Source organism: Perca flavescens, chromosome 8 (genome assembly GCF_004354835.1).
Source record: "Perca flavescens isolate YP-PL-M2 chromosome 8, PFLA_1.0, whole genome shotgun sequence".
Lineage (NCBI taxonomy): Eukaryota > Metazoa > Chordata > Actinopteri > Perciformes > Percidae > Perca > Perca flavescens.
The window spans coordinates 22,571,860-22,594,284 of NC_041338.1; the positions used below are offsets into that span (position 1 = coordinate 22,571,860).

General features: G+C 39.3%; 2 protein-coding genes and 1 long non-coding RNA gene across 3 annotated transcripts; 2 read left to right on the top strand and 1 right to left on the bottom strand.

The window, feature by feature from the left end:
• The first annotated feature begins 459 nt into the window (after positions 1 to 459).
• usp3 (ubiquitin specific peptidase 3) lies at positions 460 to 12,649 on the top strand. The gene is made up of 15 exons (XM_028584990.1): positions 460 to 1,076; positions 1,493 to 1,553; positions 2,603 to 2,740; positions 3,613 to 3,696; positions 4,473 to 4,554; positions 4,723 to 4,802; positions 5,552 to 5,665; positions 6,287 to 6,400; positions 6,690 to 6,839; positions 7,327 to 7,433; positions 7,600 to 7,680; positions 7,800 to 7,918; positions 8,058 to 8,171; positions 9,488 to 9,555; positions 10,656 to 12,649. The coding sequence occupies exons 1-15, from the start codon at positions 986 to 988 to the stop codon at positions 11,125 to 11,127; spliced, it is 1,875 nt and encodes a 624-aa protein (XP_028440791.1). The 5' UTR covers positions 460 to 985; the 3' UTR covers positions 11,128 to 12,649.
• Positions 11,882 to 15,940, bottom strand: LOC114559937 (uncharacterized). The gene is made up of 3 exons (XR_003693147.1): positions 15,901 to 15,940; positions 14,453 to 14,597; positions 11,882 to 13,322 (listed from the first exon to the last, which is right to left on the bottom strand). It is a non-coding gene; the product is annotated as an uncharacterized LOC114559937 (long non-coding RNA).
• Positions 14,109 to 20,483, top strand: fbxl22 (F-box and leucine-rich repeat protein 22). Its single transcript, XM_028584991.1, has 2 exons — positions 14,109 to 14,704; positions 19,252 to 20,483. The coding sequence occupies exons 1-2, from the start codon at positions 14,253 to 14,255 to the stop codon at positions 19,598 to 19,600; spliced, it is 801 nt and encodes a 266-aa protein (XP_028440792.1). The 5' UTR covers positions 14,109 to 14,252; the 3' UTR covers positions 19,601 to 20,483.
• Positions 20,484 to 22,425: the final 1,942 nt, after the last annotated feature.

Here is a 22,425-nt window from a genome sequence, read left to right on the forward strand (position 1 = left end):
AAATTTTAACATACAAGTTCAAATCTTTTGTTATGCAAGTTCTCACATTGTATTCTACAAGCTCTCACGTTTTGCACCATACTTTCATAGTCGGGCCCCGTAGGACACCGACGAAAAGGCGTCGGCGTGTCCATTTCTTTCAATGTCTATGTCTAATTGACTTGGTCACCGTCGAAGTCTATGGCGTCGCTGTGTTCATTTATTTCACTGTCTGTGGAAACCATGGATGTATAGCTACATTATTGTCATTTACTGTGTTCCTCGTGCTACTGTATTTGTAATTAAATAATGTTTTGGCGGAAAAAAGAAGAAAAAAACCTGTTATCCGAAGCGAGGCAGTGACTAGCTACTACGCATGCGTGACACGATGACACTTCTAAAAGTTATGTCTCACAAGTCACACAACATGGCTTAATTATGTTAAATAGTAGAGCTTCCCAATAGGTATACGTATAAATGCAATAGAAAAGACTGCCAACCGAAATATGAGGCACCTACAGTATCTCTAAGCGGTCATAGGAGTGTAAGCGAAGTAGGAAGTAGTCAAACGTAACTCCCAGAAGCTGTTTCATCTTTGTTTTATAGTTGGCCAAAATTTCTGACCGAGCCGGCAGACACAACGTCACTTCCTCAAGTTATTTTCATTTGTCTGAGGCAAACGCCAGCAGCTATCTAGCTAGTACCTTGCACCAAAGATAACGTTACTATTTTAACTTACAATATATCAGGGTGGAAACGGCATTACCGTTTTTTCTGTAAACTGTTGTACCCTGAAATTATGCAAGAAATATAGCAGCTACCAAACGTGTTAGCGTCAGCAAAGACAGGAAAACGTGCGTTTGCGAGGAGAAGTAACGTTAGCTAGCTAGTATAGGTTAATTGGCTACCTATTGTTAGCTGCCTTTTCCCTCTTACCGTTGGTGTGGTAGTGTTGGCTAGAACCCGAAGCATTAGCTAGCTGACTTACTCAGAATTGTGTGAACTGATGGAGTGCCCTCATCTGAACTCAAACGTGAGCTGTCCTATCGATACCTCTAGGTTTCCTAACGGTACTCCGTCTTCCTGGTGTTGCAACGGTAAGAGAAGTGTTTGACATCCTTTCATTTAACTTTACTAAAATCGACATAAGTGGACACATACTTTACAGTGTGTGCGCGCAATCATTTTCATCCAAGCCTCAGCTGGCGTCGATACTGCCACATGCGTGCCAAGCTAGATAGATAATGTAGCTACATGTCCGCAGCACAACAGATATCACAAGGGAAGGTTACAATTAACAGTCAACACACAAAGGAAAGGTCCATTAAAGCAGGGCATGGTGCAGTTTTACATATAATACTTTATTCAATACAAAGTACGCATTTCCTCCAGGGCAGCATTTCAGGCTCACAAATGGTTTCTTGTTTTAACCCCTGCAAAAGCAAAACACACCAAAACATTGTCTTCTAAAAGTTACACTTCTTAATTGAGACTTAATCTTTAATCTCTCCAGTTTGCAGGTCTAATAAAAGTCCATGGATTTGCCTTACCTGTCTGATTGTCCATTGTGGAAGGTAAGTTGTTTGTTGGCAACTAAAGCTGTGCTCAGAGTAGCAAACATACCAAACTACGAACTTAACTAATGCTCTGGTGTGTCTCAGTCCTTTTAAATCAAGTATACCATTGATTCCCACACAGGGGTCCTTAAGGGGGTTCTAGGGGTCCACAGCAAAAAATTATTTTTTCACTACATTCTTTTTTTTTTTTTTTTTTTTTTTACTGTAATTCCATCCATAAGTAACACAATGACAGAATGTATGACTATTTTGGTCATGGGTTTCATATACTTTCTGTAATAAGACATCTACAAAATTGTATTAAATAGGGGTCAGTGGTCTAATTTTAATCTGTTTAGGGGTCCTTCACATGTTTGGGCACCACTGCATACAACCATGTAATGGCTGCAATACACACAAATGTTTTTAGTCTACATAAGTTGGTCAGTGTTACCTGTCTGTGTATAAAAATGGCCCTTAAAACCTGAGGTTAACAACATACACATTAAGTATTTGGCTAAAGCATTCTCACAGCGCTGCGATTGTATTAGCATAGTACAGGCTAACCCCAGTTTCTGCTTCTTGTAAACTATACTTTCATTTAAGTCACAGAGCTAAGCATCGGTTTTATTCTTTGTCAGTATTTAAAAAACATGATATTTACCAAGACTTAACACTGTTTTGTAAGTATTTACAGAATCATCAAAGACTCTTCTAATCTTATCTAATCAAGGAAAAATGTAATTTCCAGTTACCATCTTTGATTCGACAAAGGAATGTAGGCCAAGATTGACATACTGTCAACACATATGCTTGTGGTGTTTAACAACTCTGGGGTTTTCAAAGATCATCAGGGAGTTTTCTCTTCAGAATAACAGATGCTCTGGTCGATGAGGAGCACCATAGTTGTTCTTGAGATCAAAACCGCAATATCTATTTTTTGGGGCAGATTTTTGGATAAAATTTGTGAGCATAATTTAGGCCGTTAATACCCGTAACAGTTTAAATTAATTATTTTCTGGTAGTTCCAGATGTTGTGTGTTATAAAGTAATCTCTTACTACATAGATACGTCAATGGACACGCAAAGAAACACTTTGAAGACAGCCAAGTCGTTGGCAGTAGTCAAAAGAAGGGTGAGAAACAGGAAAAAGAGAAATCCCATCATTCTGTCTGCATGGACTGCAGCAACTACAGCATATTTTGGTAAGTGTCATTCAGCCTATCTATTTCTACAATCTGTGACTCACTTTGGGACCTGCAAAAGTACAGTCATAAAAACAGTTAAAGGATTGTTATGGTGTGGTAATGGGAACCAAATGTTTCTTTATATCATCATCATCATCATGAAGCTAATCCGTTACTTTGTAAAATATCCAACATTCTTCTACCACAAAATGATTACGTGCTAATTACAAGCAAAAAACGGTGATCCAAATATTATGAACTATATTGAGAAGTATATTAGTATAAGTATTGATGAAAATCCCTCCTGCCACATTTACACGTGGTTAAATGTTGCATGCTACTACGGTGAAACAATACAGCAATTCTTATGCAAAGTTTAATGGGTCCAAATCTCAATAAGTGCATTACTTTTTTTTTTAGAGATGGCCCGATACCACTTTTTTGCTTACCGATTCCGATACCTGAACTTGCGTATCGGCCGATACCGAGTACCGATCCGATACCAGTGTGTCATATATTTTATTATGTTTTAACAGCTGTATACTACTATCCCTGTATGAATGTAATATTATTTCTATCTCTGTTGTCGGTCTGGCTCAGGTTAAACTCTTTGTGAAACATGAACAAACAATGAATGCCGTAGAACTTTCTTTTATTCTCCAGTTTGACAGTCAGTTATAACGGAAAAAGAACATAAATAAACTACTTTAATGTAGATTTTCTTTAGGGCTTTATTACGTGGTATCAGATCGGTGCATAAACTCCAGTACTTCCCTATACTGATACCAGCGTTTTAGGCAGTATCGGAGCCGATACCGATACTGCTATCGGTATCGGAACATCTCTACTTTTTTTATATGTATGTGTCTTGACTAATGTGGATTTTATAGTTACAGATGTGATGACTTTGTTGTCAATGACACCAAACTTGGGCAGGTGCAGAAAGTGAGGGAACATCTGCAGAGTTTAGAAAAGTAAGTACAAATCACAAGAATAAAGTCTTTAAATATGTTTTTGTTTCATTGTTTAACTCTATCCTCATTACACATGTCAAAGTATGTATATAATTATTTCAAATGTAACATTAGCCTTGGTAGTTTGACAGTGTTTGACTAAAAAGGCCAATTTAAGATGTATCTGCCAAAAAATAAATCAGAAAGGTGCATGCAAAAAATGTTTCACAACATGCTCAATAGGGCTGTGTATTGGCATACTGGCGATATGATACGTATCACGATACATCGGTCACGATTCAATATATTGCAATATATTTCGATACTGTGCGTAAGGCGATATATATCGGGATTTTTTTAAAGTATAATTTTAGAAAAACTAATATTTAAAAAAAACATGATGGTAAACAATTTAGTACACAGAAAATCAAACTGCCAGTTTGGGATTGTGGTTCACAGGTTCTTAGTGAGCAGATTTTTATATGCTAAAGTAGGCCAAAGTTCAGTCATAGCTACATTATCTTCTATCAAAAAACGTCAGGCACTGTTAGGCAAGGACACTAGTGGTGCGTCTCAGCATAGCTATCTAGCGGTAGGGGGTTTAAACACAACATAAACGTGAACCACTGTCTTACATGAATTTATTTTTTTTTTTTATTCGATATTGCGTTTTTGAAAATCACTACGGTATTGCAAAATAAAATATTGCAATACTCAAGTGTATTGATTTTTTTCTTACATCCCTAATGCTCAATATGTGATTAGTGTCCGAAGTAAAATGTTTTTCCCTCTTAAAGCTCAGCACTGATGGGTGACAGACAGAGGAAAAGAAAACTCCAGGAAAGCCCAGCTCCAGACGGAAAGTTGTTGAAAGACAATGTGAGTGGCTGAAAATAATATGATTTATTTAATTTTAATTAAATTTTTTTAAGAAAGCTGCTGTACGTTGCGCCACTCCACATTGTTTAGTCATGTTTTTTTGTTTTGTTTTTTTTAAATAAAAAGGTAAATTGAATGTATATCTTTTGCATTTCTTCTTTCTGTCAGGATGGGACGGCTTTAGGTGCTACAGGCCTGCGGAATTTAGGCAACACTTGCTTCATGAATGCAATTCTGCAATCCCTCAGGTAAGGCTCTGCACTGAAAATGAAGAATGTTGTTGGTAAACTGGGTTTGTGGCATGATCAGTAGCTCTGCCCCTGTAGACCCAGGGCCCCACGACCAGTCATCCTTTATTAATAGTCTTGGGCGCAGTCAGGGGAATCACACAGGGTGCTTGGAAACAAGACACAGTCAAAGAATAGATTTCCCAGCCAACACACATTGTTTCTGTTTCCCAAAGGACTGGTGTGTTTTCACATTAACCTTTTTATAGCAAATACATTTCCATAGTACTGCTGGCCATTTACCAAAGCATGCCATAGATTTTTAAAATAAACAATCAGTTTTCCTAATTTCCAGTAAGCCATTAGTAGTCATAAAATCAATTAGTATGAACTTAAAATTTACCTTTATTATAAAGCTAATTTGTGGCTGTGAATTTCTAGTTGTATAATATTTGTATTTATATTATCCTTGCATGGCAACACTGGTTTCCCCATTAAAAAAAAAGTCAATAAGTAATTCAGTGAGTCAGTAAATCTAAAAAAAAATTTCATGATTTGGATAAGAGACAGCAATAATGTAATATAGACTTTATTTATCTGCAATAAAAAGCAAAAACATATCTAAAGGGCTTTTTAGTAATGTACTCCGTTCCTTTCTAACACAGTGTACTTAGGCCACTCACGGTTATTTACGGATGTTCTTGCCTGTTATATTTTTTGCTAATTTCAGGTGTCAAAACTGTTATCACAAAATAATGTTTCTTTGACAGCAACATCGAGCAGTTCAGCTGTTATTTCAAGGAGTTGCCTGCAGTGGCTCTACGCAGTGGTAAGACGGCAGGAAGAAGGATGTACCACACCCGAAGCCAAGGGGACAACAGTGTGTAAGGTCCTCTTCTGTAGGAGGGAGGATTTAAGGGCTGAGTGCATTGATCTAACAATTACTTTCAGCAGATATAACAAACAAAATTGTTATTTGTCAGTGATCATGGAAGATGACTGTTTCAGAAATATTTTCTTAGAGAGGCATTATCAGCACAATGTACTTCAAGGTGGAGATTTTCAACTCTTATATAATGCTGGATGGTAAATGCATCACATTTTAATTGTGGCATTTTGTGAGTAGAACCTGAATCTGCAATGTTCTCTGTCAGGTAAATGTTTTCTACTGAAGAACAAGTACACAGTAAGTCAGTAGTATAGGCCTACGGTTGCATATTATGTGCTTTGGGGGCCTTCTGTAAGTAATTTTGGGAGTACAGTGGTTCTGGAGAAATACAGGAGGCCAAGCAATCATCCCATTCTAAACAGGCCTGTTTTGAACGGGCACTGCACTACTACAATGAATGACCAGAAAAAAACACAAGGTTGTTTGTGTGTCAAGTATTTATAAGTATTGGTGTCTTATGTAAACTTAGTTTTACTCATAGAGTATTAGACAGGCATAAGATGTTGATTGCCCCCGGTTGTGCAGCGGTGTAACAGGGTTGCTTTATGTTGAACAGGTCTTTGGTGGAGGAGTTCAGGAAAACCCTTTGTTCCCTGTGGCAAGGAAGCCAGACGGCCTTCAGTCCAGACTCCTTATTTTATGCTATATGGAAAATCATGCCAAGTTTCAGGTATGCCAACATACAGAGTATTTGCTAGAATTAAGCTCATTATGCTGAGCAATAAACTGTTTACTTCTTAGTTCTGTTTTCTGTCAATTTGCTTAAAGGGATACTCGCCGATTTTTAAACCAGCATACAATGCCCACACTAAGATGGCACAGAGCTGGATTTGAATCGAAATATTTCTTTAAGTGTAGCATATTATAGTTAAGATATTATCAAAGATGCATTATGCATCACAGACTGAAACTATTGTGATTTTTCATGCTGCCATTTAAATCTGTGTTTTTGTGTCCAGGGGCTATCAGCAGCAGGATGCACATGAGTTCATGCGTTACCTGCTGGACCACCTCCACAGGGAGCTCCAGTACAGTCGCAACGGGGCATCTCATTCACTCTCACCTCAGGATGGGGTCAAACTCTCCACTGCAGAAGGCAAATGCTGCATGTAAGCCCATGCAAACTTACAATTTTTGTAGAATGTGTTTCTGCCGTTTCCCAGTAGATTTTATTTGAAGATAGAGGAGAGGCATTTCGCAGACACGTGCACCGAGCACTTTCTGCAGTGGGACATTGAACATAGTCGGCACACTTACCACTGATGATTGCAGCAGCCAGGCAACTCCCGTTCCAGCATATGCCTCCACCAAGTCACAGTTTCTCTCACACGTTTTTTTTATTTTTTTTTTATTATTTTTTTTTTTTGTATCACCCTGCTTTGATCCTACTTAGTAGAAAGGGATGTTTTTGTGAGCCTTTATTTTCCCACATGTGAGGTGCATATTTGTTCGCTCCCGATTTTGATAAGAGCATTAAAAACGTGAAAAAATATCCCCTTTTTAAAGTACATTTAGAACAGATAAAAATGTGATTGATTTGTGATCAATCGTAAGTTAACTATGGACATTCATGCGATGTTGCTTTATGTTGAACAGAAATGGGACTGCCAGTGTTGTCACATCCAATTTTGGTGGCATACTTCAGAATGAAGTCAACTGCCTGATATGTGGAACAGAATCACGGAAGTTTGATCCTTTTCTTGGTAAGACAACAGCCTTTGTTAGTGAACAGCCAGATACAGCAAGTGGGGAAAAAAAGACTCAGTATTTTTTTCTCCTTTTTTAATGAAAAAGAAAGAATGCAAACAGGACATTTCATTAAAGCACTAAGAGGTATGAGATAATTTATTTCCACTCTTGTTCACTCAGATCTGTCTTTGGACATTCCCAGCCAGTTCAGACAAAAGAGAAGTAAGGACCAGGAGCCAGGGCCGACCTGCACTTTACGTGGTAAGTTTTCCACTGTCAGAGGTAATGACTCATTAGACTTTTTGGTGGCAGTTTTAGTTTCTAATTCTGTACTCCTGAGATTAATGGCCCCATTTTCTATTATTTTGTTTTTGTTTTAGACTGCGTACGTAGCTTCACTGACCTGGAAGAACTTGATGAAACAGAGCTGTACTATTGCCATAAGTGTAAAAAGCGACAGAAATCCACAAAGAAGTTCTGGATCCAGAAGCTGCCAAAGGTAGAGACAGCAATTCTCAATCCTTTTTATTAACAATTTACTTTTTTACTATTTGAAAAAGTTTATTGCATGCAAGTAAAGTAGTTGGGAAAATGTTGTTTGGGTATAATTGGATTGGTTTTATTTCCTTTATTATTAGGTTTTGTGTCTGCACCTTAAAAGGTTTCACTGGACGGCCTTTTTGAGAAACAAGGTGGATACCTATGTGGAATTTCCACTGAAAGGCATGGACATGAGAGGCTACTTACTTGAGGTGAGCTCAAAACAGAAAAATCACAGAATTTCACAATATAGTTTTTAAATTGTACATTTGAAATCAGTCTAAAAATGAATAATAAGGAATAATGCATATATGAAAGTGGAAGTGCTGCAGTTTAGTCAGGAAACAATCCTGGCTCATAGGCCACATTACTGCCACAGTAAGAACCGTAACAAGTCGGAGGCCAGCTGTGCTCTTTCAAAATTAGCTGCAGTTTTGCAAAATAAACATCCTCACAAAAACTTGTATTAATAAGCCATCCCCGCTTTTCTGTGTCTGTTATTAAAATTCCAGGAGAAATACAAGTTTGGCATAATGTTCATAGTTTACATTACCTCAGTTATACTTATAGGCAACACCACAATACCACAAGAACTTAGAGTGCTTGTGCTAAATTCAAACCTTCGTAATGAAGAGGTTTGGTAACTGAAAAATGAATCAAGACAACTGACTTGGTAATGCATGTGAAATATGAACTAAAATGGCTGCATTGTTGGGCACAAACAGAGGAGCCGCAGACAGCATGAAGAATATAGACAGTCTTTTTATATACATAAATTACAATTGCTCCTTTGCCAAACTGGTGATTTAGTTAAACTGAATTGTCCTCTTAGTCAGCTGATGATGGATTTATATCCATAGAAAAAAAAAAAATGGATTGGTTGATAACCAGAAAATGTTTGAGGTAATAAATCAAGTGAGGAAAAGGGTTATTTTCCCATGGACTTCTATAGTAACAGACTCCTTTTTGCAACCAGTGGAGTCGCCCCCCGCTGTAAATTAGAAGAAGAGTTAAGAATGCAGGTTTAAGGCACTTCCGCATTAGCTTCACTTTTCAGGCCTGGAAGCTTTGTCTGTCATTTTTACAGTCTATGATCAAAGGTCAGAGTGTTTACCCTCTGAAGTGTCTAAACTGATGCCTCCAGGGAGCACTGTTCGACAGCAATTCTGTTATCTGTTAAACTCTGAGCGGAGGTTGTAGTGTAAACTTGAGTTTCCCTTGAAATGATTCCTGTTTGTTGTCATTCTTTAAATTTTATCGTTTTGGAGTTGGTGGAGCTTCTCGTCCTTGTATAAAACAGGTGTGAACCTCCTGTCGTGCTAACTCTGTAACCCCCAAGGTTTTTGGGAATTTTAAGAATACCATCATTTTCATGTGAAACCTTTCTGACTTATGTTTGAGACCTCTGGCTTGCATACATGTCTAGCTGCTAAGTGTCTCCTTTAAGTTGTAAATCTTTGAGGAATGATGTTTTGGATGGAATTGAGATCCCAGAAAAGAAGTATCTTGTCTTTTTTTATATTTGCAGCCAGATAATTCATTACCGGAAAGCTGCCTGTATGACCTTGTTGCTGTCGTAGTGCATCATGGATCTGGGTGAGTAGATTCTATTCTCCTATTTAGAAGTTGAAATTAATATTTTTTATATATATATATGCGCACACACACACACACACACACACACACACACACACACACACACACACACACACACACACACACTGAAGGCATCAAAACTATGAATGAACATATATGGAATTATGTACTTAACAAAAAAAGTGAAATAACAGAAAACATGTCTTATATTTTAGATTCTTCAAAGTAGCCACCCTTTGCTTTTTTATTAATAAGGTACAAAATTCCACTAATTAACCCCGACAAAGCACACCTGTGAAGTGAAAACCATTTCAGGTGACTACCTCATGAAGCTCATTGAGAGAACACCAAGGGTTTGCAGAGTTACCAAAAAAGCAAAGGGTGGCTACTTTGAAGAATCTAAAATATAAGACATGTTTTCAGTTATTTCACACTTTTTTTGTTAAGTATATAATTCCATATATGTTCATTCATAGTTTTGATGCCTTCAGTGAGAATCTACGATGTAAATAGTCATGAAAATAAAGAAACACATTGAATGAGAAGATGTGTCCAAACTTTTGGCCTATACTGTATGTGTGTATTCCTGAATGCATATATCAGACTTATTAGGGGTTGATAGGTGTTTTCCCCCCCTCCAGCTGACAGATGATCATGTGTTCAGATGCATGCAAGATGTGCTTTTGTCTCCATGGTAGCACAATTACCAGCTGGAGAAGAAAAAAAAAATCAACATTCAACTAGGAATCTAAACATTGTCATCTGCCGACCAGCCTTGCCTTACCAAAGCTGCCTGTCAGTCACCTAATTGCTGTATAAACCATTCAGATGCAATTTTGTAGAAAAGCCTTGTGGACAGCTGCGGTTTAACAATTCATGTAGCCACTAAACTCTGAAAGACATTAAAACTGAGAGTCCTTGAAAAATGCGTTAAGATATGCCAATAACTGTTCATCAAACTGCTGCTGTTTTACCTTTTGCCCTCTAGGTGGCAACGTTGCACTGCAGAGCTGAATGTGTCCCTCTCATTTCCGCAGCAATAAATGTAGTCTTGTAAGAAGCCAGACAGCAGAAGGCATTATGTGTGTCTGTGTTCACAGGGTTGGATCAGGACATTATACAGCATATGGCAGCCACGAGGGTCGATGGTACCACTTCAACGACAGCACAGTGACTCTGACCAATGAGGACACAGTGAGGAAGGCCAAGGCCTACATCCTCTTCTACGTGGAGAGGACCGAACAGGGGGCTTCAGACAAGACGGCCAGGAACAAGCCTGCTGTGGACACCGCAGCCATGGACAGTGGTCCCTCAGAAGCAGTTGCTCAGGACAAGGCTGCAGCAGCAGACACAGTTGCCACAGACATGGTTTTGATGGATGTGCCAGCCTCACACATGAATACCCAGGACGTGGCAGCCCCAGATAATGCTGCATTGGAAAATGTGGGTGAAGACATGGCTGAAATGCATAAAGCCGACACAGCTTCAGTGGAGGCTGCGACAGATCGGGATACCTCAGACAAGGCTGTGAGAGAGGAAGCCAGCCAAGCTATACAAGCCATTGCACAATGATTCTGTCAGACTGCCTCAGACCAGCTCCTCACTCCATTTTGTCTTCACCTCAATCACATTTCTCACAGTGCTTGATTTTAAATAGTTAATTTCATGTTTAATGTATGCAAGTGCAACTGTTTAGTTGTTTATGACCTGCTTGACAGCATCATGTATAATTTGCTGCTTGAGTTTTGTTAATAGGACTTTGTGTTTATTTCCTTGATGTTGTATCCCTCCAGTTGAGGTAGACTTTTCTGTATGTGATAGATTCCAAAGGTTTAAGATAATGATCTAAAGCTGTAGCCTTGGGGAAACCTCAGTTGGTCCAATGTTTAGCCTAGACTGAAGAGATTGTGTCAAGACACTGTCATTGTAACAATATTCAGAGTTTCTTTTGTTTTTAAAGTTTCTAATTTTGTAATTTCCACCTCTTGAGAACCTCGTAGTTTTGTTTTCCAGTTATTTGGGAAGATTTTAGGATATAGAATGCAATGCATTTATTGACTGACAAGTGCTAATTAGGGCTTTAGAAAGTTGTTTTAACTTCTTGACCAGAACCAATGTGAAAGAAATGATCGTTTTTAAATAGTTTTGTATGTCTGTATTGATGCTGGAGTTTAATTTGTAATTTTACGTTGATCTGAAATGGGTTTAGAAACAGGCCCTGAGGAAATTTCTCTTTTTAAAAACATGTATCAGACAAAGTTAACATGACAAAATACAATGGATAATCTTTTTCAAATATTTTATTTTTTTATCCGTGGAAAAAAAACAAAACTTGCCTTGTCTGATCCACTAGGTGCTAATGTCTGCTTTTAGTAATCTTTTAAGTGGCAGAAGCTCCCATTATTTAAATTCCTAAAGTCAGAATAATAAGACAATAATGCCACCACATTGTCTCATAAGGAAGAATCTCCCTTCAAGTCCAAGTGGAGTTTATTTGTGATTCACCTTTGAATTCTGCTGTAGGCTTCAAATTTGTGAACTATCAAATTAATAACTAGAAATATATTGAAACGTTTATACAATTGACTAGTGTTCACTGTTTTTAGTTTGCGGCTTGATGGATTAAACTGCAGTACAAGATGAGTTATTGTAGAGCTGAAACAATAAGTAGGTTAACAAAAATTGCAACTATTTTGATAATCTACTAGGCATTGAAGTCCTTATTGAAGCAAAAATGCCAAACATTTAATGGTTCTTGCTTCTTAAATGTGAGCATTTACTGTTTACTTGTCTTTCTTATTATGCCTGGGTTTTAGACAGCTCTTCAGACAAAAAAATAACTATTTGAAGACTATCTTGGGCTCTAGGAAATTGTGATGGTGTATTTTTCACTACTTTTTGTTACCAAACATTTAATCAATTAGTCAGGAAAATAATTGGCAGATTCATTAATGATGAAAATAATCATAAGTTGCAGCTCTAAATTAAAGACAAACAAAACTCTAAAATGCACTTCTATGCCTATAATTCTCTCAGCATATGCTGTTGCTTTAAACTTTGAAAGCCAATTTGAAATAAAAACTATTTTACCATATTTGCACAATTTGATGTACATGTTAGTAACCGTTCTTTCACATGTCAAGCTGGATACATGCACACCAGAAAGTACATTGTTTGATATACACAGCATTTGATATGTCCAAGTACAACCTTAAAGCAGAGAGAGCAACATTTTTAGTTAAGCCTTTTTGTGCTGTTTTCCTCTTCCCTTTAGCGAACATTTCCGCCCACACACACACATAAAAGCTCCCCTTGGGACACGTGCCAGCCAGTCAGCCTCCTCGTTCAGGCAGGAACAAGCACTCCTGTATGATGATGAACAGCTGCTCTTCCTCGCCTGCTCACAGGTGGCTCTGGGCTCGCTAGTCTGTCCCCATTAATGACACCCATGTGCCCCCCACCCCCCATTTTATTTTCCTCATGGAGAGGCTAGATCACAGCTGCTAATAATAAGCTCACATTACTTTTTTTTTCTTGTTTTTTATCAGTGGTTTGGTTAAGAACATCGTGACACAGTGAGTCATAGAGTGCAGACTGTAATCAGCCTCCCCAACAGTGGCATTTGCTGACATCCTGTATTTTTGTTTAGAGATTGATGATAGCAATGGGAACAGGACATACCTGGTAATGTAGTGTTCAGTGATGCCATGGATGTAATGGTATTTTGCGAGGGGGGGGGGTTGCCATCTCAGTATGTCCTCTGCACTCTAATGGAGCAATTTCAAACACACACAGTGAGTCATAGTTTACCATGTTCCTTCAGGCAGACCTACGTAATCTGTTAGTGCTTGTGACTTTCACTCACATGAAAGGTTTGCCAGGTTTAGGTTAGGGTATGATAAGGCTGTGTAATGTAATTACCTGGTATGTGATACAGGAAGGTCATAAAAGTGGGTTATTAAAGTTGTATTGTTATTAATAGGCCTTCATTTAATCCTGTACAACAGGTTCAATACTATAAATGTAAAACATATGTTAATGTTAATTGCTGTTGATGCTGTGCACAGAGGCTAACTCAACTCATTTACAAGACCATCACTTTGTGATGGTCTTGTAGTGGATTGCATTATATTTTAATTTGATCTTCATATTATTTTCTCCTTCCTATATGGAGCAGACAAAATATTAGTATGTTTCATTTGTTGCACCAACTCTATCTTTAAAATGTTATTTCAGAATTGCATTGGCACACAAAAAACAACTTAAAGATCCCCCAGACATGTTTTAAGACATTTAAAAATACTCCGCTTAAAATAATAATTTGCGTTCGATATGGTTTCCCCACAAAAAGTTAAATTACCTATTTAAAGATTCTTAAAATGGCATCTACTCTTTCTCCTGCACTGAACAATTATACAAATGGGAAACAGCCTTTTAGTGTCAAACTGCACATCATTCTGCACAGTTTTTTGTGTGCTGCCACTCAGTGTGTATGTATCTGAGAACTAGGCCAGGCCAGTGTAAACATCTGGCTCAGTCCAGCGCTTGCCGCCTGTTGAGAGCCATGACAGATGGAGAGGGAGCGTATGGCTCAGGCACCTCCATCTTTGACCGTGTACGCCAGTTGTCTTCCCAAAATAGCCAACACTCCCCGACCTTATATGTGCAGGCCTCCAGCGTGTGCCTGAGGAGGCATCATGTATCTGGGCCACACAATACAGGCTGCAGGCGCATTGTTGCTGCTTACCAGCAGGCCTATCGCCACCACAGGGACAAGGCCTCTTTTTCTTTCTGTCTTGGGACGGCTCACCATGCATCTCACCCAGCTCAACCGTGAATGTCTCCTCCACCTTTTCTCCTTCCTTGACAAGGACAGCCGGAGGAGTTTGTCTCTTACCTGTCATCAGCTGCGCGAAGTCTTCCTGGACCCTTGCCTCTGGACTCTACTTCACTTCAGCTCCCCGTGTCAGCTGACGAAGGACAACTTTGTGCTGGGACCCTCATTACGTTTCTTGACAGTTTGCTGGTACTCCAGCAGGGTCCTGCAAGTGTGCAACATTGAGGACTGGTTAAAAAGCTCGTTTCAGAAGGACATCTGCAGTAAACATGAGAGCCTGGTCAGCACTTTCCTGGCCCATGTCTGCCACATGTGAGTGTTTGTGTGTCATTCTCCCCTCCTGCTTTGCTGTATATTTTGTGATGAAATAGACCAACAGAGGGTGTACTAAACAACACTAGTACTTAACAGCAAACTGTAATTTAATCTAAACCAGTGGCTTTTTGGCTTGCGACCTTAAACAAAACAATGTCTACTTGAGACCAGAGTCATTAAGAGTTAAAATTATCCTGTAATTCAACAACAACAGTTTGGAAAGAAAAAAGTCTGTAAACATTAGCACTTGAGTATTACCATTGTGTGCAACTTTATATTTTTATATATTAAATATAGTACATTTAACTCCACTACATTTGTCTGAGAGCTTAAGTTACTAGTTACTTTTTAAATTACAATGTTACATACCCTTCCTGCAGTGAAAAATATCTCCACATTTGATTTTAATTGTTTTTATAAAACTGAAAGATTAAAGGTGCAATATGTAATATTATATGTAATACTGGAAGCTAGCGGTTAAAATAGTTACTGCACTACCAATTCAAAATACTGCCCAGACTCAAAGTTCACGGAAGTTGCCAGGCTGAGACCGCAGAATCCACAACAATGTTGCTAGACGCTTTTCTCACATAGCCAGACATTACTCCACAGCACAGCGGAGTAGCTAACGGTAGATGCTGGCTATATTGACAGTCATAAAAGCCCTTGCTCACACGGAGCTCTGTAACCAACTGACAGACACACTTTTTCGGCTTAAAATTACAGTATGAACCGCTAAAAACACAACAACCTCACTGTCCTCTCCACACGCCAGTCAGGCACACTTCCTCGGCTTAGAATTACAATACGAAACGCTAATACCACTACCTTCCCGATGTTATACACTTCATTGGCATAGAACTACGGCAACAATCGCTAAACGCACTGCAAACTCACAGTCTTCTCTTTCCGATTTACAGCCCCCTCTCGTGGTTTAAAATAACTCACCGTTGTCGCTTAACTACACGTTGTAAACAGCCATGGCCCGCTTGCCTGGTCCTCCCGGTAACGTTAGCAGTTAGCAGGGTTAGCATGGCGGCGTTAGCCAGGACCAGTCGGGATCACTTTACTGGCTGTGTCTCAATTGTTATTGCGAGTAACCAACTCGGGTACTCTAGCTATACAAATCAATGTGAGTACACAAATGCCCATCCCTAGTAGCTGTGATAAATTAGCCTGAAGCTAATGCTTACCTGTTCAGGAGAAAATAAGCCAACTCTGCGTCCTTTTGGGCTCTAAGCTGTCTCCATCTTTCAAATACATTTCCAATATTTACCAGGGGGTTGTTACGTCTCTGGTCACGCAACTGTTAGAAACAGAAAGTAGTTTTCTTATTTTTATGTCATGTAGAATCTATCTCCGTTGATCCTGTTCGTTTGTTTGCTGCTTTCATGGCTGTACTAACGTTACAGCTGTAGCGCGCTGGGTTTACGTTTTTACAGGTATATCTGGCAACCCGGCCTGCCTGTCAAACTGGGCCGTTGATAACAACACACAGATCAAAACATAAACATAAATTCCGTCACGGAATGTAAATTTAAAAAAGAAAAAAACTGACATTAGCATTGATTCCAGAAAAGATAGTATTTCAGTTTAACATGTTTCCTTAATATCTGATGAGGCATTGGTGTCATTTTTGGATTTATTACAGTACAAATATTACATATTGGACCTTTAAGTGTTCCTTCATAGTTTGAGAAAATGCTCCTACTTCTTAAATTAAATAAAACTTGGATTTGCTGGAAATGGGGCTGTTTTTTGAGCTCATAAAACGTTTACTTTTTACAGATCTGTGGTTCTCACTGGACAGCAGGGGCCATTTTACTTTATTTTTTTTTTTTTTTTTTTTTTACTTGAATGCAGGACTTTTACTTGTAGTAGAGTATTTTCAGTGTGGTATTTTTACTTTTAATTAAGTAAAGGATCTGGACAACAGTACAACCCACACCTTAAATTTGACCATAGTGCTGAATTAACAATACATCTTCAATTAAAACTGAACATGTGTATAGTTGTTTTTGAATGCACTGTATTTTAAGGTGTTCCTGTCATTTTGTCCACCCCTGTAGTTGCTTTTCACAAGAACCTGAGGTTTCACACATTTTTGTTACACATGAACATTCAAACTCTTCCTTTAAATAGTTTTTTAGTTTTGGTCAGATGTTTCTTGAGGATGAGCCCATAATTTCTGGGTTTCTCAGGGTCATTCACACCCACCACAGGGAACAAAATAGTTTTCATTTAGAGGCACATGGCTTTCTGAACCTGCCATGTTTAGCTGTAGGCAGCAGGGAAGAAAATCATTGACAGATGGTGTATCCGGAGCTGGCTATAGAGACAGAAAACTGACACATCTGTGGGATATCAGACTGATTCTATTAACTAACATAACTGTGGTCAAATATCACATTTTAATTATTAATTGATGTGACAGTTGGATTCGATAGGTCACTGAAATGGAGCTTATTGGCCTTGTGTGTGTGGCTGGCTGCATGCAGGACTCAGCCTGGAGAGGAGTAATGAGGTCTCTGGATCATTTCTTCAAGGCAGCCAGTAATAACCGTTGATGTGAGGGAGCTTGGCCACCGCAGCTGGCCGGGACGAGAAGAGGGAAGAGCGGCGGGCTCATTGGCTCAGTGTATGACCCATTTGAGGATTTCCTGTATTGTGAAATTTGAGGCACGAGACACGAGAGCTGTGAGACCAGTCAAAACTAGAACCACCTACTTTGTCTGGGTGCTGTATCTCAACACCCTTATGGCACACTCATAGCATACTGATAAACCCTCCCAAATTGTCTAAGGGAGTAGAGAGCAAGTGCACGTGACAAAGTGGGAGGGGACGCAGAGAAGCTGTGGGGGTGATAAAGAATGATTTAGCCGCAGACCCTCCCAGTCAGCTGCAGACTGGAGGTTGCGCAGGCAGGTGGAGCCTACAATTGGCTCTTTGTTGCTGTCAGAGGAATGAACATGTGCGTCTTTCTCTGCCTGCCTCTTCCTGAATAAATAAGACTCCACGCAAACTCTGACGCAAAGCTCATGCCTGTCTTTTTTTTTCTTTTCTTTTTTATCTTCATGGGGAAAAACTATGAAACATGCAAGTCTTTGAGCCTCTTTATAGTGTAGTTTACAGTGTGATGCTCCTCTTACGCCAGATGACTACATTAAAGCAATGATCAAGAAGTCAGTAAATAGACTTTGATTATCTTGAGGTCACAGTATTGGAATTATACAACATGAAATAATGCTGTGTGTGTGTGTGTGTGTGTGTGTGTGTGTGTGTGTGTGTGGGTGACACAAGAAGCTTTGGCAACAGTTTATTGAACGCAACATTTCTTTTTTAATATGTTAGTCCAGGCATTTTTACTTTCATGTTGTCAAACTACAATGTGAAGTTTAAAGACCCAGAAAAGTTATATTTCTGAAACATTAACTGTTGCATGTGTGAATATGCAAAACTCAAAGCTTGGAAAAAAATATCCTAGGTTATTATATTTATTTAGAGTTTAACAATCAAACACACAAACAAAAACATCAAAAAACCTGCACAGAGTGAGGGGAGGTGCCATGAGAGTTTTTATTCCTGACATGTGTACCACCCTTCCCTTCCACCTCCTCCTTTAGTTTTTTATTGGTTAATGTCAATACCATGCAGTCACATCAGCTCATATAGCCCCACATTGGCCCATGTAGCAATGTAACAGGGCACGTGGATTGTCTGTGCTAGCCCATGTTCAGAGGTTACTGGGGCACCACCCTCAACACTTGCAGGCAACTGGGATATGTTTGGCTCACATGTGGTAAATGGTAAGATTATGTAAGTCTTTATGTAATCTGCATCAGTGAATGTGAATGACATCCTCGATCCTTTGCCATCAGAGCGTTTGTCTGTCAGCTCTGTACTGCCGGCCTGACAGTAGGTTGCAGTGCACTCCTGATACCCAAACATAATGTAAACATGCATTTCACAGCAACTATTCACATTAATTTTTTTAGAAGTAATTCCTGTAAAAGTAGGCAGTGGAAAAAGAATTTTTGTCATGCTACAATTCATCAAACATCCTGTAATTGTTCTCCATATTTCATTTATTCACAAAAGCTTTGTAGAGGACGGAAACACATGCCCAGTGGGACAGCATGTAAAGAAAAGATAGCTTGGTCTAGATATTAAACTGCTCTATCGTTAAATAGATCATGTTGCTGCCCTACAGTGGTGTTGTTTACATCTCATTCACACATGGCTCAGATCAGGTCTCCGATCTCTATTTTCTCCTCTGTTATCTGATTCTATCCAAGAGAAGACCTGAAAATAAGCTAGTCCAAAGCTGGTCTACGGTCTTATTAGAAATTCTTTGGACTAGTCCATCTCCAAACAAACTAATAACCCCTCCTCCCCCCCCACCCCCAAATACACAAATGTCCTAAGGCATGATGAGTAAAGAAGACACAGAATAGGTTGACTTGACCTGCACTAGTTGTACTTTATCACGTTTATGGAAACCTTTCATTGGTTAATGATGTAACTGACTGCTGTCTGTGTTACAGGTGTCCCAACCTGCTCTGGCTAACCCTGTCTGGCTGTGGACACATCACTGACCAGGATGTGATCTCCATGCTGCAGAGCTGCAGGAAGCTGCGCCGCCTCCACCTGGAGAACTGCGTACGCATCACTGACTGCAGCCTGGAGGGTGTGGCGGCTCAGGGACACAGTCTGGAGGAGGTGAAGGTGGACTTTTGCAGGAACATCACTCAGTCAGGGCTGCAGGCTGTCGGAGAGAAGAGGCCGGGCATTCAGCTGAGTGCAGAGAGGAGCGCTGATATGATCCCAGACAGCAAGCCTGAGAAGAGGGTGCCACTCAGGAGGACACTGCAGAAAGTCCTGCAGTTCTCCTGAAGGTAATACTTAATCAAGACTTGACTATGATGTCTTTTTCAGATTTGTATCTATATTTAATAGAAGTGTATTTGTAGGCCTTTTTTTATACAACACCTGTTGAATATGAGTCTTCCTTACAAAGACGCTTTTTAAGCTGTCTCTATAGTGTAGTACAGTATATACATGTTGCCTTATTAGTAACTCCTAATCAATAAACATTGAAATGGTACAATTATATGATTCCTTTCTTAAATTTAGAGTTTGTCACTTATGCTTATTCAGTTTCTTGCTAAGAGTTAGATTAGATGATCAATACCACTATCACATCTACACGGTAAATATGAAACTACAGCAGGCTTGCTGTTTCCCCGTTTTCAGTCTTTATGCTAAGCTGTGCTAACTGGCTGCTGGCTCCAGCTACATATTGACCGTTCAGACTGGTAGGTGGCTATAAATGGTATGGATAAGCATATTTCCCAGAATGTCAAACTATTCATTTAACAGCATTTGATAATTTGATTAGAAATATCACACACTGTACCCTAGAGTAGTTATGCACACCTACACAGTAAAAAAGAACAGTGGCTGCACTGTGCTCTGTCTCTGTTATGACAAGACGTGTAAGAGCTGGAAGGAAAGGTTCTCCGAGGGCAAAATGGCCCTGTGACTGTGATTCGAATCCTGTTATATAAGATTGTGAGACATGAAAGTAGGTGAGTGTGTCTGTCTTTAAATGCCATGTGACAAATTGATTGCTTGCTGCTTCTGTAGCAGGGCGCTCCCCGTCCTATATGTGCATCTCAGAAGAATGACCATAGTTTGGGTCAACTTAGTTTCGCTTTGCCAGACTCTCCAGCGGAGGAGGGTCTGGCTAGTCCACACAGCTTTCCGGGTTGCGATATTACGAATCCCACTATGGCCACGCCAAGACCCGCCCTTCAATAGCATTTATTGGCCAGGCGTCCATGAGAACGCAAGGTAACGTAACCCCATTTGTTCAGGTCCTATCCCCTGACCAATCGGCTATCCTAACCTTAACCACTCAAGGTGAAATGCTATCTATATCTTTGACGTTCCGGGATTGTGCCATTGTGATCGGTTTAAAGAAATGCTAATAAACTAGAGCACATTTTCCTCCCATCCCCGAATGCTATGTGGAGTAGCCAGACTCTGCTCTAGCCCGCCTTGGAGGAGGGTCTGGCAAAGTGAGACTAACTTATTGAAGAACAAGCTCATTTCCATCCCATCAGATCCAATTTTCCATTTGAAACATCACAATACTGTTTTTCTATTAACTGTTTTTTTTTTTTTTTTTTTACTTAGTGAGTGTGTTTTTTTTTTTTTTACTTATCTATTAAATTTGTTACATTTTGTCAATTTCTTTGTGATGGACAATAAAGTTTTTCTAATCTCTATAATGATCATCATCATGCAAAATGTTTTGGCTAAATTGCATTCAGTGACAATATAATATATCTGGGTAAACAGCGTCCCATTGCTAGTTGATCTGATTTGTCATACAGTATGTAATGAAACAAAATGAACATTGTTGTGTTTGAAGTCTATTTGTTGGCCCTCCCAGCCCTGTGACAGGTTGGGTGCTTGGTTACATTAAACAGAATGAGCTGAGAAATGTGGTTAGAGCAGTTTTGGCTACAGGATTAATTTCAAAAATTCCATTTAGCTTTTAAGTCATTAGACAAGCACGGAGAATACATTCAAGAGTAATTGTATCTATCCAGTGAAACAGAAAATTTGCATATTGAGTTGATAACAGTCAGAACACATTTGAATTAGATAGAATCACAATATGTACGCAATTTTCACCTCATGATAGCTCTGTAGGTACACGGTATTCCTTTAATGCAACACACAATGGTGACAAAAGAAAGCCCCCATGGTTGGGTTAGGATACTATAGCATGTGCTTTTTTAATATAACCTTCAGAGAAAGCCCCAAACCAGCTAGATAAATATAACTCTGCTGGTTTACAGACAGACACACAGGCTCGCTGCTTAGAGGACAACAAATGCTGTATAATTTACTATAAATATGCCTTAATAGCAAAGTGCATGCCAGAATAGATTTATGAGTTCCAGGTGGGGAGACTGCTGAGGTGCATCCGGCTGAATATGGGACTCAGCTCCAGACGTGTAACAACACTACTGTATCAAAGCGTAACTCCTCTGCTTCTTTACACTAGGGGCAAGTTTAAAATAAAATGGTGACAATCTTGAAAGACCTGTTGCCCAGATGTCCTTAAAAACAGTGCCTTTTACTGTACAAGCTATTCAGTTTGAGGCCTTTTTGTTACTTCACCAATATGCGAGTAACATTGTATGACTCCTCATTTATGCAGCTCCTTCAGTTTATCTAAATTGAAAGTATTCAAGTCCAGTCTTCACTCTAATGGAATCCAGGGCAGTTTGTGTCTGAAAAGAGTGGCTACTTTGTTGAATATCATCCTTTTATACTGTAAGAGAAAGTCATACACCTCTTTCTGTGTGTGTGTGTGTGTGTGTGTGTGTGTGTGTGTGTGTGTGTGATTTGATATTTAAATTATTGTGCAGCAAACTTAATTCACTGCTATTCAGATGTCAAACATTTCATGAAATGCAAATGTTTTCTTTTTCATCTCCACTGGCACATTCAGATAGATTGCATCTTGTGTTGGTCGGTTTTATTTTACTATCCTCGGCCACGGTTGGTATGATTTTGCCGTACAAAGGATAGTTCATGAAAGAGCTGGTGTAATATAAATCCTCTAAGATCACATGTGTCTGTCGTCCACATGTGTCTGTCTCCACCATGGACTGCAAAGGGGCTTGAACTAGTTTAAGCCT

Excerpts from the sequence above, each read along its gene's own strand:
- usp3 (XM_028584990.1), top strand. The coding sequence starts at position 986 with ATGGAGTGCCCTCATCTGAACTCAAACGTGAGCTGTCCTATCGATACC. Across the intron at positions 6,840-7,326 it reads GCAGAAGGCAAATGCTGCAT|AAATGGGACTGCCAGTGTTG; the intron begins GTAAGCCCATGC and ends TATGTTGAACAG. Across the intron at positions 9,556-10,655 it reads GTAGTGCATCATGGATCTGG|GGTTGGATCAGGACATTATA; the intron begins GTGAGTAGATTC and ends CTGTGTTCACAG.
- fbxl22 (XM_028584991.1), top strand. The coding sequence starts at position 14,253 with ATGTATCTGGGCCACACAATACAGGCTGCAGGCGCATTGTTGCTGCTT. Across the intron at positions 14,705-19,251 it reads CTGGCCCATGTCTGCCACAT|GTGTCCCAACCTGCTCTGGC; the intron begins GTGAGTGTTTGT and ends TCTGTGTTACAG.